At 44.3% G+C, this 13,527-nt stretch overlaps 4 protein-coding genes across 5 annotated transcripts; 2 read left to right on the top strand and 2 right to left on the bottom strand.

Moving 5' to 3' along the window:
- The first annotated feature begins 54 nt into the window (after positions 1-54).
- Positions 55-973, top strand: Fkbp12 (peptidyl-prolyl cis-trans isomerase Fkbp12). Its single transcript, XM_064679982.1, has 3 exons — positions 55-213; positions 357-427; positions 489-973. The coding sequence occupies exons 1-3, from the start codon at positions 177-179 to the stop codon at positions 705-707; spliced, it is 327 nt and encodes a 108-aa protein (XP_064536052.1). The 5' UTR covers positions 55-176; the 3' UTR covers positions 708-973.
- mip40 (Myb-interacting protein 40) lies at positions 947-1,859 on the bottom strand. Its single transcript, XM_064679981.1, has one exon. The coding sequence runs from the start codon at positions 1,776-1,778 to the stop codon at positions 981-983; it is 798 nt and encodes a 265-aa protein (XP_064536051.1). The 5' UTR covers positions 1,779-1,859; the 3' UTR covers positions 947-980.
- A 361-nt stretch (positions 1,860-2,220) lies between these two features.
- On the top strand, positions 2,221-7,104 carry gcl (germ cell-less). Its single transcript, XM_064679980.1, has 4 exons — positions 2,221-2,456; positions 4,679-4,859; positions 4,919-5,866; positions 5,932-7,104. Exons 2-4 carry the CDS (start codon positions 4,720-4,722, stop codon positions 6,593-6,595), a joined length of 1,752 nt encoding a protein of 583 aa, XP_064536050.1. The 5' UTR covers positions 2,221-2,456; positions 4,679-4,719; the 3' UTR covers positions 6,596-7,104.
- Positions 7,105-7,228: 124 nt separating this feature from the next.
- On the bottom strand, positions 7,229-11,574 carry stmA (Protein EFR3 homolog stmA). 2 transcript variants are annotated; one of them, XM_064679978.1, is made up of 8 exons: positions 11,418-11,574; positions 10,437-10,641; positions 10,229-10,382; positions 9,927-10,172; positions 9,256-9,386; positions 8,328-9,191; positions 7,637-8,261; positions 7,229-7,577 (listed from the first exon to the last, which is right to left on the bottom strand). In XM_064679978.1, the coding sequence occupies exons 1-8, from the start codon at positions 11,500-11,502 to the stop codon at positions 7,425-7,427; spliced, it is 2,463 nt and encodes an 820-aa protein (XP_064536048.1). In that variant the 5' UTR covers positions 11,503-11,574; the 3' UTR covers positions 7,229-7,424. The 2 variants fall into 2 exon arrangements, with proteins under 2 accessions (XP_064536048.1, XP_064536049.1); XM_064679979.1 differs by lacking the exon at positions 11,418-11,574 and adding an exon at positions 11,108-11,265.
- Positions 11,575-13,527: the final 1,953 nt, after the last annotated feature.

Below are 13,527 nucleotides of genomic sequence, written 5' to 3'. Positions count from 1 at the left end.
TGCATGCAGCGACGCACTGGAAGCCGATTCTGATAGCTATCAAAATAGGCTAGATACTATCGGAATTTTTAATACTTGGTGTCATCTCTGGTTTTTCTGTTCGACGCGAAGAGAAAACGTGCTAGTTTTTTTCAGCAGCCCGATTTATTAGATAAATCAAACAAAAAAACGTAAAAATGGGTGTACAAGTTGTTCCAATTTCAGCCGGCGATGGTAAGCAAATAAATATTTATTTTATTGGATTTATGCTTTCCTAACCCTATTTTTGCGGCTATGATAAAAACGAAGTATTTTTCCGTTCTCTATATACATACATACATATATTTATCTCACTCTCACACGCCTTCGTATTGCAGGCAGTACCTTCCCCAAGAATGGCCAAAAGGTTTCGGTGCATTACACTGGCACTTTGGATGATGGAACCAAGGTATGTAAATGAATTAGCTGAAGCAGAAAATTGGAATCATATTCCACTTTCAAAATCTTAGTTTGATTCGTCGCGGGACCGCAACAAGCCGTTCAAGTTTACCATTGGCAAGGGCGAAGTTATTCGCGGCTGGGATGAGGGCGTTGCTCAACTGAGCGTTGGCCAACGAGCCAAGCTGATCTGCTCACCTGACTACGCCTACGGCAGCCGAGGCCATCCAGGTGTCATTCCCCCTAACGCTACCTTGACTTTCGATGTCGAATTGCTCAAGGTCGAATAAGTGGTCGGGTGCAGCAAACAGCCGAAGACTGTGCGTCTGTGTGTGTGTGTGTGAACACCTGCTACATACATACACATGCACATATACACATACAACCTGGCGCGCTCCGGCAGTGGCAACAGAACCAAACAAGAACAATCCAACAGCATTTTAATTCTATTCAAAATATAAAAGTGACCGCTATGGTCCATGAAATTAGACTTAATTACCAACACAGATAAATGAAAATGGCAAACGCATACAAATAAAGATTTATTCAAGTGAAATTCAGTTTTATTCACGCTTGCAAACGGCATCCATTATCTGGTCAATTATTTCATAGCGCTCATGCTCGTATTTCTGCGCATGCTTCAGCCAGTGGCTGCGAACCCGCTTCCAGTGGCTCACATTGTCCGCCAGCAGCTCATCTTTGCTGGCGCCTTGCAGTTTCGCGTCCTGGGTTTGCTGCAGGCGAGGCGGAATTATCGGCAAATCTGTTTTGCGTGCCTGTGGCATCTCCTTTAAGACTTTCAGTTCGCCGCTCAGCAGTTTCGCCAGAATCTCCTCCGCGTCGTCCTCACGTTTGACTGTTGGATTAGTACCATCTGTGTTATAAATGGCCACGGCTGGATTGCGCGGCTGGTTGGCCATCCAGGCGCGGCATATCGGGTAGAGCGGCGTCTTGTCCTTATACTTGGACAGGTCTAAGCTCCGCTCAAACAAACGCATCACGTAGGATTCGCTGTGGGATTTTTGTGCTGCATTATTGCCGTTTTTTTTGTAGAGCGAGCGCTTTGCTTTGGAACGCCCTGAACCAGTTGCTAGCGCAGCAGCTGCCGTTGTTGATGTCGATGTGGTTTTTAATTCTGGTTGTTGTTTAGCATTCAACTGGGCGCGCTGTTGCTGCTTTTGCAAGAGTAGCTTCTTGGAGGGACGTCCCCGTATCGGCAGCTCGGATTCAATGTCGTCGTCGATTTGCAGCATCGGTAGTGGAGCTTCTGATTCATCCTTTGGCACTTCTTTACGGGATTCCCGCGGACGCAGTGATGACTCCGCAGCAGCGCCGCGTATTTTCTTTGGCGTCACTTTCATGCCAATGCTTCCTTAATTATTTTTTATGATTCTTTCAAATTTTCAAATGTAAACGCAGTGAATGTCAAAAGCGTTAGTGATGGTCATTTGTAATAGTCCATTTATCGAAAGTTTCATCGATTCTGAATTAAGCAGCTGTGGGCTGTTAGGCTGCTGTTATTCATGCTTATGAGCATAGTTTCTTCTTGTAAAATTCAAATTCGTGTTACTCTTCTATCGAACAAGCAAGCGGCTATATAAATATTTGTAGTGCAATCATTTTGTATATTTCTTTAAAAAATTCATAAATAAATTAATAGCTGAGACAGAGTAACGGAAGCTGTTCAGTGTTGCGCTGTTAGTAATAACAGCACTGTAAATTTTAACATTTTCAACACAGGGTTTTTTTTGTTTTTTATTTTGTTGTTTTCTGGTGTCCAAGAAAAGCACGAATGATTGAGAGTTGCTTAAGATTCACGGGACGGAACGGTTGTTGCTTGTGGAGTGCGCAAAGCTCTTGTGCATGAAAAAGAATACATAAATTGAAATACAACTAATAGGAATGAATTGTTAATAAATTATTTAAAAAAGTCTGTTGTGATTTAATATAAGTGCTACAATTGTTAGTAAATAGACGTCAAGTCAAGTGATATTTCAGTTATATAAAAAAAAACGCAAAACTGTAACTTCACATTTACAGTAAGTTTGCATTATTGCAATGTATTTAGTTTGTTTTATCAGTTCGCTAGCTAGTTTTGTATGTGTATGTGTACCTTGGTCAGTCGTTGCATTTTGCGTCTTTCGCTCTGGTTTTGTTTGGTGCTCTAGAGTAAGCACAGTTCTCTCTCTGCACCACGCACTCACCAATACAGACAATTGTATGCCTCTCCACCTTGGTATATTACTGCGTCGTTGCTGTTGTATTCTCCACTTCTCCCCCACATATTCCCAAATTTACTTTCCTTTGCTATTTATATTAACGATTTACTGTTACAATGGCAATAACAGCATCGCTGCAGCCAGTATCATCAGGAAATCGGTGTGTAAGCAACAAAGAGAGAGAGAGAGAGTGCGCGAATTGTCTGAGAATGGGGTGAGGGCGGCACACATGTTGACAAGCGATGGCATATTTCATTTTCGACTCTATTTTAAAAAGTCTTAGAGTATGTACATGCATATGGCCTGTACCTATATAAAGCCCCGCTATCAGTGCCGCACAACAGTAAATTTGGGGAGACTTAAAGCGACAGCAGCAGCAGCGCATTTACCAATCTGGTCCGTCTTTCCGATCCACAGCCGAACAGCTGTGAATATCGTGCCCGTCGTGTTGTCTCGCAAGTTCGCTGAACTTCTTCACTACACCTATGTATGTTTGCATGTGTGTTCATATCAAATCAAACTATGTATATAAAACCAAATATTTTAAACAAGCACACAAACATATATAAACATATTTCATAGTATGTTTAACACATATATGCGTGCACATTTTTTTATGTGTTTACTCAAATTCACATAAGTATCTAACTTTGTTGATGTTTAGCAGACATGCGTTTAGAGTTGAGGATGGCGTAGCCGTTTAAACATTTTGACTCTCGTTGGCGCTCCGTGCGTTCAGTGCGAGTTCGAATCCCGCTCCGCCCGAGCTTGTTGGCTTCTTTGACGACAACTCACGTTACTTGGCCGTAACTACTCGGGCTACAGTAACTTTTTTTTATAACTTGCAAGGGGAAACATTTGAAAAAGAACGGTCTTGTATAAAGTTAAAATAATAGTCGACCTGCTGGGATATTATTTCTTTTCTCTATCATTATTATTATTTTTTCAATTGTATGCAGTTCAATGAATGGAGCGCGTGCAGCAGAGTGGGAGAGGCTGTACGCTATCTGATATAGTCAGCGTTTGAAAGTAACGACAACAGCGCTTGCTCTCTGCCTCCTCTCTCTATTTCTCTCTATTTTGATATCTCCTCGCTCTTGCTGTTTGTTTGTAGTGACGTAATTTGCAGGCATTGCAATCGAATTTCTTGTTTTGGTCTTATAAGAAAAGTATGCCTAAACTGGTTTTGAGAGCTTCAACTGCGCCGCACCAAAACAAACTAGGTATCTAGGTATGTGTGTATGTGTATATAAGTATTTGTATTTGTATATTTGCTCCTGAGCATTCGCAACTGAGACTGAGTGCGTAATTTCCGATATGGAGTAACAAACCATAGAAACATGTTGTAAACAAAGCAAAATCAAAACTTTTTTTTCGTATTATTATTATGGCAACGGCCTTGACACGGTTACAACATCCAGTAACAACAGAAGCAGCAAAAAAAACATAAACAAATGCGAATGCATGTAGTATTTAGCATATAAACGGGTTCGCGGCGCAACATCTGCTACTCGATGGACTTTTGGTCGCTTTCGAAATCGTTCTATTTATAAACGGGCCTCCACTTTGAAGGTTACACACAGGTGACATCATCTGCTAAGCGAAGCAGATGTAGGAGGGGTTAGATCTGAGCGGTAAATGCACTGAACTGCACTGCGCTTAACTTTCCCCCAAAAATCAACTCGACGGTCGCCCACCATAAAAGGTCGTGATCCGTTGTGGGCGTTGTGGGGAGAGCCCAAAAGTGGGTCAACTTGGTGTACACAAACAAAATATGTAGCCACGCAACCGAACCATCAAATGTCCACCGCTTGAATATTGCATGAATTAGAGATGGGCGAACCACATTTCAATCATTTCTGTTTCCAACTTGTTCCATTATTCAGCCCGAATTTTGTAACTTCTATGTTAATTTAAAATTTGATTTTAAGTCAAACTATATTTTATATTTTTACGCAGACATGTAGGGTTGGGTCGTGATTGTTCGTTTCACGAAAGACTTGATCTCTTTGTATATCCATGATATTTGTGTCTGTTTGTAGAATTTTGGGACGTGCTCCTGTTTGGAGAGAGACGCACAACCATGGGCCAAATTGTTGGATCCATGCAAAGCAATGTGGCGGAGGTGTTCGGCAGCCGACGGAAGCGCAGACGTAGCACAGACACGACTGCGTCCCAGGAGGAGCGCGAGCGGGCGCAACTGGACGCCAAATCGCCGAAAAAGTAAGAAGCTCCAGAAGATTACAGATATAGTCCACTAATCCACTGTGTTTCTTGTGCAGAAAAAAGCTGTTGACGACCACACAGTATATATACAATGCTCTGTTTAAGGAGCAGAAGAACTCGGATGTGGCTGTGATGGCTTTGGACAAGGTGTGGCATCTGCACAAGGTCTATCTTAGCCAGAGTCCCTACTTTTACAGCATGTTCAATGGTTCGTGGAAGGAGGCGCAACAAAATTTTGTGCACATTAAAATACTCGACGATCGGATCAATGCGGATAGCCTGGACGCAGTGTTTGGCTCCATGTACTCGGATGAAATAGAGATTGAAGTCAAAGATGTGATACCCGTTCTGGCTACCGCCACACTCTTTCATCTGGATGGCATCATCGACAAGTGCGCCGAAGTGATGGTGGATAGCATCAATGCAGAGACTGCCATTCAGTATTATGAGGCTGCCTGCCAGTACGGTGTGTTGAGCGTGAAGAAGTCCACCTTCCAGTGGTTCCAGATCAATCTACTTAGCATTTACAATAAGAATCCCAATCTGCTGCGGCACATATCCATTGATCTAATGACTTTGCTAACTGCCAGCCACGATCTGTACGTGATGCAAACAGAGTTCTCGCTGTACACACTCCTGCGCACCTGGATGTTTCTACAGCTGCATCCTCAATACGATCCAGATGATCCTGTGCAGCGCGCTGAGGCACAAAAGACCCAGGAACGACTGGTGAATGCCGGCGTGGAGACGCACACTCCCAGCGTGGATGTTGTTCAGTGGACGTACTTTGCTAGCCGCATGGAGGAGCGCTCCTTTCTGGCTACGCCCGAGGGTCAGGCATATGTGCCCGTATTCCAGAAACTGCGCACTCAGTACCTGACCAATCACTATATGGATCTGAAGATTATATTCAACGACAACATCATTCCCAAGGAGTGGCTCTACAGGCACATACACAGCCACTGGGATGCCCTGCTGCGCATCGATCACGGCCAGGAGGATGGGTAAGTGACAGTAAACAATTTTTATTTCGAAATGTGAGTCCAATTACGTGTACACAATAAAACAGGAGTCCGCAGCAGCTGGACAAGGAGCAGTTTTTCGAGAACTGTATGCGCTGTGGTCGTTTGCTGCTCGAGCCTGGGTATCAGAAGTGGCGCTGGACGGGCTTCAACTATGGAATGGATCTCATACTCATTATGGACTCGCGGCGGCTGAACATACGACGTCACCATCGGCACGAGCACGAGCGGGTGCTCAGCTTGCAGACGAAACGAAAGTTTATGATTCGCACCACGGTCACATCGATTAATGCGCAGCGCCAGCCGGTGTTTACCCAGACGTCGGAGATCACAACGCTCAGCCTGGAGAAGAACGAGGAGGTGTCGCTGATGGTGCTTGACCCAAAGCTGGTGCATCCGCTGCTCATATCTATTAACATGCTGGTCGTGATGCCGCCCAATCAGAGCTTCAAGGAGATTGTGCCACAGAGCGAGGACTCGTCGCTGTCGGCAACCGCCATACCTATCTCAGAGATTGGGGCCAGCTGCGAGCGCTCCTTGACGCCAGCCAGCGCCGATGATTCAGCTGTTTGTGTGAGTGGCGATTCGGAGGCATCGACGCCGTCCTCGCCGTCCATGGGACTTCGACCAGCTGGACGCTTCAGTTGGCCGCGCGATAATGCGGCCAGGACTAGCGACGGCGAGTCCTTATGTCGTGACGTGGCGTGTTGAGCGCGTTGCACACTCTCCCCTTCCAAGTCCTCCCCACATTAGGCACAACCACCTCGTTCTGTTCAAGGACTCGTCACACGAGCCTCGTTTTATATAGTTGTACATTCGTTTCCCGTTGGCTACGACTAGCGTGCTACACATACATATATATATATGTATATATATATATATATTATACTATATATACATATAGTTAATCATTCTACTAACGGTACGCCATATAATTGTATATTATCCTTTAGTGTGCTTTATGCGCCCTTCTATATTTTTGTATAATCGTTTACATTATCCTAGAAACTATTGTAAAATTATTTTTTAACAGATCCGTTTAAGTTTTTTTGCACACTTTTTGTGCGCTCGGCACATTGCTGTTAAATATATATATATATTTTTTATTTATCTATGTAAAGCTCAGATTCTAAGCGCTAAAGTTAAGCAACAATCGAAGTTAAAACGTATTCGAATCACAACTGCTTACATCATTAAATCTATTAACGTCTCACGTAAAACTCATTGCATTTTAATCAACCTCACTAAATTATTAAATGTGTGAAATATAATTAACGGGAATTTTCCATTTGATTGAGCTTGTGCTGCCCCCAAATGGTCTGTTGCCATTAAAAAGAGTCCAAGTAGATATATGTGTATATATATTCAGATATAAGCATAACGTTTATATTTCTCTTAAACAAGTATTAGCATGTAATAACAAAAATTTAATTTTAAATTGACCAGGTCAAAAATATCTATACCCTGCCCGTAATATACAAACAATTTCGCTATTATATACTATAGATACTACGTACGGTTTCTGCAAATAATATATGTTTTAGTAGTAGAACAGCTCTGGAAATTTCGTCTCGTAGACGGGTTTCTCATTGTTGGCCTGCAGTGGGGCTGTCTTATTGTCGCTCAGCGTAATCTGGCGTTCCACGGCCAACGAGTTAAAGAGTTCATTCAGACGGTTTTGAATGAGATCATGCTGGAAACAGATAACTCAATTAGCTAGGAGCCTTGAAAGATAAGGAGGAATGGATATACCTTCGGTTCGGTGCGGCGCACCAGATCGTCGAACTCGCCCTCGCGGAAGGTGCGCACAATTTGCATTTGCCGTTCGCGTTGCTCCCGTTTCGCCGCCTCCGTCGGCTCGGCCAGGGCGCGTTTCATAGCATCAAAGTTGAACTCTGGTGCTAAGATTTTTTTGCATACGCCCGGCGAGCTGTTTACGCTGTCTACATCACCATTATAAAGGGTCAGATCGGCAGAGCTATTGCGCTGCGTCATGTGCGTGCTAACCGATTCCACCCAGGAGTGACGGTGGCCCGGATTGTCGGCCTGGTTGAGCGTATACGGTGCACCGGTATTGAGTCGTTGTGCATCCATGCCCGCATTCTGCATGCATTCGCCCAGCGCCAGCTTATCGATAGCCAGATGTGGTAAAGACAGGTTTAGATTCTTCGTGGATACCTTTTTGGGCTCCATCAAAGGCGGCAAATAGTAGGCGGCTTCTTCGCGGCGCGCCTCAACAATCTTTTGTGCGTATTCCAGCAAATTATTGATGCCGCTGACGCGTGAAATAAGCACCAGAAGCCCAATGGATATGGCGTGCAGATTGCATCTGTGCACAGCGCCCAAGGTCTCTACAGTGCTGGCCACTTGCTGTATGCTGCAGGGATTAATTGAAGCCGGGTTTAGTTTGGAGTACACTCAATTTGGTCATGAATTGTCTTACCCCAATATGAACAGCAAGAACTCCTGCACTGTTTCGCTGCACGACATCTCCACAATGAGCAGAGCAGCTGTATTGTAGCTAGATGACAAGGCGTCCACGCGATCCGACAGTGCCATGCTATCGATCAGCGCCTGCATGATGTTTGCGCCATATTTGTGCGTGAAGATTATATCAGAGCGAGATGGCGGCTCCTGGGACAGAGCCGGATACGGCTTTACGCTGACGTTGCTGAGCACCTTCTCGTTTTGGTGGCGATCAAGCAGCGCCTGGAAGATCTGCATGACAATCATGCGCGTGGGATCGTGTGGAGCGCGCGCCATTCGCAACAGCGGTTGCAGAAACGAGGCGGGAAATGCTTTCTCGAAGGATACTGTGCTGTACTGGGTCCCCACTTTGAGCAGTGACTTGAGCAATATGTTCTGCAGCATCTGATCGCTCTTGCTCTTTTTGGACAGATCGGGCACCGTGTTCATGATAAACAACATGATTTCTATCTTCTGATAGTCCGGATGATGGTTGGCGAACTCGCCGAGCGCATTGATAAGCGCCTCCTGGTACTGCGACTCTTCGGGCGTTATCTCGGTCGTTGTGCTGACGCTTGTGCGCAGATGGGTCAGCAGATTGTTGATAATATCCAAAGCCGATGGACCTACGCTCTCGCCCGCCGCAATCGCAATTATCTTCGACAGCACCACTGCCAGCGAGGTGCGTGTCTTCGGCGATGACTTGAAGTTGCAGTCTAAATGTTGCATGAGCGTCTCCACCACCGTGTACGAGTACTGCGGCTGTATTGATATCATCACAATGCGGAATGTGTGTATGGCGAAGTTGTTGGGCACCCACAGCTCGTGATGATCCAAATGCCTGTAAAAGAGTCAAAGGCAAGGATTAACCGGATATTCAGCATGAATTGGCTGATAGGACTCACTTCAATAGCGGCTTTAGCACGCTGCGTATGTGTCCAAATGAGGCACGTCCCACCAGTTCGCGCAGCACCTCCTCGGCCAGCACAGGCGGTGTCACATTGACGGCATCTTCAATGGGCGTGAGGTCGCCGGACTGGTGAATTAAAAATGTTGTTAGTGCTACAATTGTTTACCTGCTGAGTCGGGGAAATGTAATAGCTAGTTGGGTATTTCTTAAACATATATACAATGAAAACGCTGCTAACGAACATCTGCCTTGGCAAAATAGCCAATCCCAATCTTGAATTCAAATTGCCATCCATTCATTTCTTACAAGCTTTGTGTCTGCTTCAATTGGTCCGTTGTACGCAGCGCTCAGTGTATAAAGCTTAGCTTAGACAAATTATGGAATTCGGTACAAATGCAATTTAAATATTCAGAAATTACCGCCAGAAAATTTTTCTTCAGAAACATAACATTTACACAGAACTTTGTTTGTGTCGGTTATGTATGGATTCGTAATTGTGTGTTTGTGTGTTGAATTGGTTTGGGTTACGTTTCGTTTCGTTTCGTTTGCATTAACAGAATATACGAAAACAACAAAATTAGTAGAGATTGTTTAAGTTGCCAATTTGCTAGGAATACGTTAAGTTAATTGACCCTATTGGCAGCCAATCGACTGACCTGGACCCACCTGCATGTTGAACAGAAGCGAGGGCACAATCTTCTCCATGTGTTGTGCCTCCCAAATATTTTCGACGAGGTCGTCGGACACTGTTTTGCGTATGACGCCCTGCAGCCCCTTAATACCGGCCAGTCGCAGGCTGTCACGCAAATCCTGACTATCACTGTGGCACATGGACGAGAACTTTGAGATAAAGAAGTCATAGCGCCGATGATAGGAGGGCGTGTCCTCGTTTATATTCGCAAACTTAACAAACTAAGGGGGGAAGACCAGTTAAATATCTGATTAGATTTGGATTATGCGCCTCATACCGAATTTGTAGCCATTATTTTTAAATTCGGATTCGAGTCCTCGAGCAGTTTTTGCACCATGCGCAAAAACGATTCCACAAACAAGTTGAGGGTTGTCTGGGCGTGGCAAGCCTGCAACAGCAAGTCCATAGCCTCCATGGCAATCTCGGCCAGCCTGTGAATGCATTCGGTTAATGATATCAGTTCACAGGCAGCAATTGGTACTCACTTGTAACGTTTGCGATTGATGTCCTTAGTTGCCTTCTGGTAGAGATATTCGCCAATGCGATCCAGCTTATCCGGCGAGCTTAGCGAATAGAACGTCAGCTTCTCCATATTGGACTTGACCAGACCATCTTCGGGATTGACGGGGAATATGTTGTCCACGAGCCGCTTGTAGCGCGGACGCAAAGCGGAGCAGCAGCCGCAGCAACCTAGAACAGCGCATGGGAAGGCACAGCTGTTAGAGGGATTAGGTAGGCAAACGTGTATGCAGCGATAGGTAAACATGACGTCGACGACGACGACGACGCTGCGTCTGTTACGTCGCGGAGATAGTCGCCGCTGCGGTTGTGCGTTAGGCAATCGGTAAAATGTGACTAATTAGAACCAACCCCAACTGTGGCTCTAGGCACCGTAGGGGTCGCACCGTTGGACTGGGTGCGTCGGCCATTTTGTCGTTTATCTTATCGCCATAATCGTTGCCGTGCTATATAGCGAATTGACCTGCATCGCGTGATATGAGCGAATGCTATTTTCATTCATTCTCTTTTGTCTGACATCTTCGCAAAATCCTTGTGTTCGTCATCGATTGCTGGTGTCATTCATTTCGGGGTCATATCACGTCACATCGCGCCGCTCTGCTATGCCATTCAAAATTTGTTGGGTCCAATTACTCACCAGACATGTTTGGTCAACAGTCGTTACTTTTGTTTTTATCGCGGCGTTAGGTAATAAACGCTGCGATAAAACTATGCTGCTGTTGTAAAATTGTGTGCTCGATTATTGTTTTTCTCTTTCCTTATTTCCATGGAGCTGCCACACAGTCATATTCGTCGGTCTGGCAGCGCTTTTCAAACATGAAGTTGGCTGCGCTGCTTAACAGCATTGCTCCTCGCTATTCACTGCTACTTTGGTTTAAGCGCCTGGCCCATATAGCTCGATTTGTTTTTTGTTTAATTTATTTGTACAATATTATTAATATACTTACAACCAGGATCGGTGCATTTCTGTACAAAGCTATCGAAGAACTCCGGCAGTTCGGGTGGTTCAAAGCAGCAGCGTATTAAAGCCATTTGAAATCGCCAAGAATCGCGCTCAAAGCCGACGAAGACAATTGTGTGTGTGCGTGTGTGTGTGTTTTAATCCATACAGATGTTGTACGTATGTATGTGTGTGGTACCTTTTTAGCCAAAATCAGCTGTTGACACGTAACGGGCAGAAAGCACCCGTTTTCAGTGCTCTAAGCTTTATTGCTATTTAAGGTACGTATATTTATATGCATATAGATGTACATTTACAGAGGTTATGCACGTGCGCTGTTATTTGATTTATCTATGGCTTGGTTTGGGAAGCAGATGACACTCTGACATTTACATAAGGCAGCAAGTGGGAATGCAAAATTTGACATTAACATTAACTAAATTAACATAATGTTATGTTGTTAATAATTTTACATTACGATCACTGTTTCTTTTTGCATAATTTAATTCACATTTTTGACAAAATCTTGCAATTAAATTAATTAAGATGCTTTCACTTTTACACGTCCTTGAAGAAGACACGGCGCAAACTTTGCTGTTAGTCCCAGCAAAAGTACTAAATGAGAAAAGTTTGTACAGAAAATATTTGCCCACAAAAGCTGAGCTTTTCACTTGGCAGGCTTCCCCAACGAGAGCTTTCATTATGCTTGAAATAATGTTAAAAGCTCAAGGGATTCATTAAAGTTTACAAATCCCACTCGCAAGCTGTCAATAGCCGTGAAAACTTGTTGATGCATGGTGGGGAAAGGGCTTTCACCTTATCGAAGTTACCGTTAGTTCGAACACCAGCAGGAATGCAAACGTGAGCCGTCCACTTGGTTCTGTCATTTCGGCCGTCGAAAAACGTTGGCGCCTTGAAAAAGATACGAATGCTTCACACGACAGTTTCTCGTGCGTTGACAACTTTATTAAAAGTTAAATGGGCTCCTTGCGGAGTGGCGGGAGGGAGAGCGGGGTGCCCAGTTGGAGTGGACGTGGGACGACAACAGCTTGGTGCTTTATAGTTTCTTGACCGGTTGACGTCGACGACGACGATGACGATCGTTGATTTATTTGTATATTCTGCGTATTTCTCAGTTTTTGATTAATTACTGTGATATTCAAATATTCAAGTGTGTGTGGAAATATTTGCGTGAATTATTTCATTTCGACTGTTTCGTTTTGGGCCCAGTTGGACTTCAGCTACCTGCTGAAACTGCCTACATGATTTGCTTTGTTTATGACACTTGCCAGAATAGTTTCAGTTCCCTTGAGGATTAGCGCTCTTTCATAACTAACGTATCTACAAGACGAATTAATGAGTGAAGCGCCCAGCACATTAATGACTTCTGATTGAACGCAGGCACACTCAGAGAAAAATCGAAGAAATCGAAATTTCTTAACATGAGAACAAATTTCCAAAATTGAAATTTCTATAATTACCGAAAAGTCCAAACGTGCTTAATACAAGGCTGTTTATACCTAATTTTAAAATATTCAAGAATGGACCCATGCTCTCCTGATGTTTTTCGATTTCTACCTCTCATACTATCCAAAATCTAAGGCTGTTTATACCTAATTCTTAAATATTAAAAATTGGCCCATGCTCTCTTGATGTTTTAAGGTTTCTTCCTTTTATACTAGAATTTAAGCCCACATATTTCTCAGAGTGCAGTGATTATAGCTAGCCAATATCGTGATTGATGAACTAGGGTGTGGTGCTGGGCTGTCTGGGAGGTTGGGTTACTGTTTGTTTTTCTTACGCAGCCAACAACAGCAGCTGGTCGTGTTGAGCGCGTCTGTCAGCTCTGGCTGGCAGAATTTCCATATTTTTCCAGCCCCATCCTCGAAATGCAATCTTAACGAAGATGCAACTGGACAACTATCTGAAGAATGTTTGGGCGAGCTGGTTTCACTTGTTTACATCGCCATCATCAGCCGCACAGACGGCTTTACCAGAGCAGAGCAGCAATATGACTATGAATAATTTTTAATTCAAGCCAAAGAGAGCGAGAGAATGCGAGAGAGCCCGTTAAGAGGGCGAAAGAAATGCCGGCTACCTGTTGCTCCGCTCTGCCA

Source organism: Drosophila montana, unplaced genomic scaffold (assembly GCF_035044405.1).
Source record: "Drosophila montana isolate Dmon_TW-CO22-7 unplaced genomic scaffold, ASM3504440v1 contig_2081_1, whole genome shotgun sequence".
NCBI classification, from domain to species: domain Eukaryota; kingdom Metazoa; phylum Arthropoda; class Insecta; order Diptera; family Drosophilidae; genus Drosophila; species Drosophila montana.
This window is presented reverse-complemented; position numbering and strand designations above follow the sequence as displayed.

What these genes read in the sequence shown, in the direction of transcription:
- Fkbp12 (XM_064679982.1), top strand. Translation starts at nt 177, where the DNA reads ATGGGTGTACAAGTTGTTCCAATTTCAGCCGGCGATG. An exon ending in TCCAATTTCAGCCGGCGATG is followed by an intron (nt 214 to 356) that starts GTAAGCAAATAA and finishes TTCGTATTGCAG; the next exon opens with GCAGTACCTTCCCCAAGAAT. An exon ending in CTTTGGATGATGGAACCAAG is followed by an intron (nt 428 to 488) that starts GTATGTAAATGA and finishes TCAAAATCTTAG; the next exon opens with TTTGATTCGTCGCGGGACCG.
- mip40 (XM_064679981.1), bottom strand. Translation starts at nt 1,778, where the DNA reads ATGAAAGTGACGCCAAAGAAAATACGCGGCGCTGCTGCGGAGTCATCA.
- gcl (XM_064679980.1), top strand. Translation starts at nt 4,720, where the DNA reads ATGGGCCAAATTGTTGGATCCATGCAAAGCAATGTGGCGGAGGTGTTC. An exon ending in GACGCCAAATCGCCGAAAAA is followed by an intron (nt 4,860 to 4,918) that starts GTAAGAAGCTCC and finishes TTTCTTGTGCAG; the next exon opens with AAAAAAGCTGTTGACGACCA. An exon ending in GATCACGGCCAGGAGGATGG is followed by an intron (nt 5,867 to 5,931) that starts GTAAGTGACAGT and finishes ACAATAAAACAG; the next exon opens with GAGTCCGCAGCAGCTGGACA.
- stmA (XM_064679978.1), bottom strand. Translation starts at nt 11,502, where the DNA reads ATGGCTTTAATACGCTGCTGCTTTGAACCACCCGAACTGCCGGAGTTC. An exon ending in AAATAATGGCTACAAATTCG is followed by an intron (nt 10,173 to 10,228) that starts GTATGAGGCGCA and finishes TTCCCCCCTTAG; the next exon opens with TTTGTTAAGTTTGCGAATAT. An exon ending in TTCTTGCTGTTCATATTGGG is followed by an intron (nt 8,262 to 8,327) that starts GTAAGACAATTC and finishes TAATCCCTGCAG; the next exon opens with CATACAGCAAGTGGCCAGCA.